A 3,377-nucleotide genomic window follows, 5' to 3' on the forward strand; every position below is an offset into this window, starting at 1 on the left:
GGAACTTCCGAAAACGCACTTTTCTGAAGGATTAAAAAAACTTGAAAAGCGATTGACCAAGTGTATAGAGCTCCAAGGAGATTATGTTGAAAAAAAAAAAAATTTACCCAAAAAAAATTGTTTTTATACTGCATTCTAAGGACTTATTGAACTACCCTCGTACAACAATGATTTGTGAAGACTTAAAAAAAAACAAGTTTTTTTTTAAAAGAATTTTCAAAGGTTTCAAGAGAATAATAAAACTCTCCGAAGATTCGAGGAAAAACTTCAAATGATTTTTTATTTTGAAAAATTAATATTTAAGGGAAATTCGAAAAAGTTCCAAGACTTATAAAAATGTCGATCAGGGCAATTTTACAATTTTACATTATTTACGTTTTTTTCAGATTAAAAAGATAAAAGATAAGAAAAAATTAACAAAAAAAAATATTAGTAGCTTTTAAAAAATGCTAAACAAAAAATCCGAAGGTTTAGAAACAAAATTTAGAAGAAAAGAATGTAAAAAGATTTTAAAGAAAATATGGCAATTTTGCAAGATTACAACTTTTTTTTAATACGAGTAAGTTCAGAGATATTTACAAATTTTCAAACGATTCAAAAGTAATTTTAAATGTCGTAAAAGAATATCTAAATTTTTTAAAAAATTTATTAAATCTTTTGAAGTTGAAAACTATATTAATAATCTTACAAAACTGAAAAATTTTGATTTAAAATCTTCATTTTTTTCCGAAATTGCAAGAAATCATTTGAAATGTTTGGAATTTTTTAAAAATTTAATCTTTAAATTTATTTTTTATAATTCTTTTTTTTTCTAAATTTTGTTTTAAAACCTTCCGATTTTTGTTTACAATTTTTTGAAAACTTCATATTTTAAATTATTTTTTAATCCTTTCATTCGAAAAAAATGTAAATAATGTAAAATTATAAAATTGCGCTAATCGAGATTTTTAGAAGTATTAGATTTTTTTTCGAATATCCCTTAAATGTTAATTTTTCATAATAAAAACCAATGAAAGTTTTTTCTCGAATCTTAGAATTTTTTGTATTCTCTTGAAACTTTTCAAAAGTCTTTTATTAACTTGTTTTTTTTTTAATATTCAAAAATAATTTTTGTATCTTTAAAAAAACCTCTAAATTTCTCTTAAACTTATTCGATTTTTTTCTGAACGTGTGTTTTTTTCTTCAACTTTTGTTCTCTTGCAACATTTTTTCAAAATTGTTTCAAAATCTTCCGATTTTTGTTTACAATTTTTCGAAAACTTCCAATTTTAAATTATTTTTTAGTCTTTTCAAAACTCATATAACTTCGAAGCATCTTTTGAAATAATTCAGTCTTCTGAAAATTTTTTTAAATCCTGTAAAAATAAAAAAAAAATTGTTCTTAAATATTCCAGATTCTTTTTCGACATATGTGGTTGTCCGCATGAAAAGGGCCCTCATTTTTTAGTTTCAGATCTGTTGAAATCTTTTTAAGTTGAGAAACATAGAGAAGTGAAACATTCAGAAATTAATTCAGAACCGAATAGTTGTCTTTATTATTAAAGAACCATATATACACTTTAAATTTTTTCTTTTATAAATAAATTTTTAGAATTGAAATTCTTCATTTTCAAATTGATATTTAAAAAATTCCAGAAAATTCCAAAGAAACAACTGAAAAATGCCTCGTAATTTCGTATTCACGCATTGCGCAATAATCAGGTATTAAACAAGAATGAGTGCGAGGTTTTCGATCCACCCATTTTTTTTATAGATAGGTGGATGATAGAAACGGTAAGTATTTTTTTTTTATACAGATTTAATCACATATTCATAAACGTGTATAATAATCAATAATTCATTACTTTACATTTCCGTGATTCGAAATAAAGTATTCTATTTATTTACAGAGATAGTGCAGAAAATATCCAAATAATACTTAATTTTATATTACATTTGTCGAAAAATCGTCGACTTTTTCAACATACAAAGATATAAATTCATTTTGTATACATACATTTACACGACTGTTGTTTCCGGCGCGGCAGGGCTCGTCGTGATCCACCCAAATTCATTCAAGCTTTGATGAAACAACGTATTATACAAGTAATAGATCATCCTGATTTGTGATTAAGTAAAACTAAAAATTGTACAACTTTGGAGGAATGTCGTGATGGCATAGCACCAACTTTATTATTTATCGATTAGTCGCACTGCAATGGCACGTCTGTCACATATATATATATATATATATATATATATATAGATAATTTTTTTTTCAATCCTTCATGTAAAAACCTACCCAATAACGTAGTAACAGTAACAATTTTAGTTCATCCACTTGCGACAGGTTGCGGCACCACATGCGCATGGTATCTTATGTTGGTCATCTTCAATGTCAAACTTGTAATCGTATGATAACTGAAACAAACAAAAACAAAAAAAAAATTTTAGTGCCAATCTCGCGAATTTTTCGGGAAAACAACTGTTCCTACACAAATGTATTCTATAGAAAATATATTGTACACAACGTACAATTATCATATTTTTCCTACACAAAATTTTTTCTACACAGAATATATTCTAGATGATATATATTCTACAAAAGATATTTAAAACTGTAAATAAAATATTTTCTACACATAAATTATTTTCATTCGATAAACAACAAGTTTCGAAGTGTTTTCTAACTAATTTTCAGTTTTTTTGAAAATTGTTATTTGTCGAAACAATTTTTTTTTTCGTCTGTAAAACGAGAAAAGTTATTATTTTTCGGAATTAATGATACAGTTGATAAATTAAAAGAATAAATTATATGGCACGAAAAAATAGGCACATTTTGGTAATTTTTTTGGCTTAATAAAGAGATCAATCGAAATTTTGTAAAATGGTATTTATAATACTGGTAATAAAGTACAAAAAACAGAGTGGCCGCTGGACCGGGAAACCGTGAAATGACAGTGATTTTTTTTCCTGGGAATTTTACAAATTTGTAGAAGAAAAATCCGTCCACGTTCGATTTCAACCGTTTTTAAATAATTGGTTGAATTGTTATGGTTTTCAATTATGCTATTATTTAACATTCAATGCGTAATTCAAAATTTTGTTTACTTTAACAATTTTCCATGAACAATTTTTATTTTTAAGCTTACATTTTTAATTTAAAGAATTTTTAAATGCTTTCTTAAAGACTTGAATAAATAACAAATAAAAGCCTTTGATGTTGAAAATTTTGGATAAAAAACATTTTTATTTCATAAATAAATAAATTTTTTAAAATTTATTTGACAAAACGATTTTAAATTAGTTCAAAATTTAAGAATTTTCAGATTTTAACTTTAAAACTTAAACTGTTTCAATTTGAAATTCTTAGTCATTAAACAAATGTGAACGTGCAA

The 3,377-nt window shown here is 24.7% G+C and overlaps 1 protein-coding gene across 3 annotated transcripts in view; it reads right to left on the reverse strand.

Annotated features, from left to right (window-relative positions):
• Positions 1 to 2,219: 2,219 nt before the first annotated feature.
• Positions 2,220 to 3,377, reverse strand: part of LOC117171274 (histone-lysine N-methyltransferase 2C-like) — a 166,826-nt gene continuing 165,668 nt past the window's right edge. For all 3 annotated transcript variants that reach the window (XM_033358411.1, XM_033358413.1, XM_033358412.1), the window contains one exon: positions 2,220 to 2,400. In XM_033358411.1, the coding sequence (XP_033214302.1) occupies positions 2,308 to 2,400 (93 nt within the window). In that variant the 3' untranslated portion in view covers positions 2,220 to 2,307. The remainder of the gene's footprint in view (positions 2,401 to 3,377) is intronic.

Source organism: Belonocnema kinseyi, chromosome 4 (genome assembly GCF_010883055.1).
Source record: "Belonocnema kinseyi isolate 2016_QV_RU_SX_M_011 chromosome 4, B_treatae_v1, whole genome shotgun sequence".
Taxonomy (NCBI): domain Eukaryota; kingdom Metazoa; phylum Arthropoda; class Insecta; order Hymenoptera; family Cynipidae; genus Belonocnema; species Belonocnema kinseyi.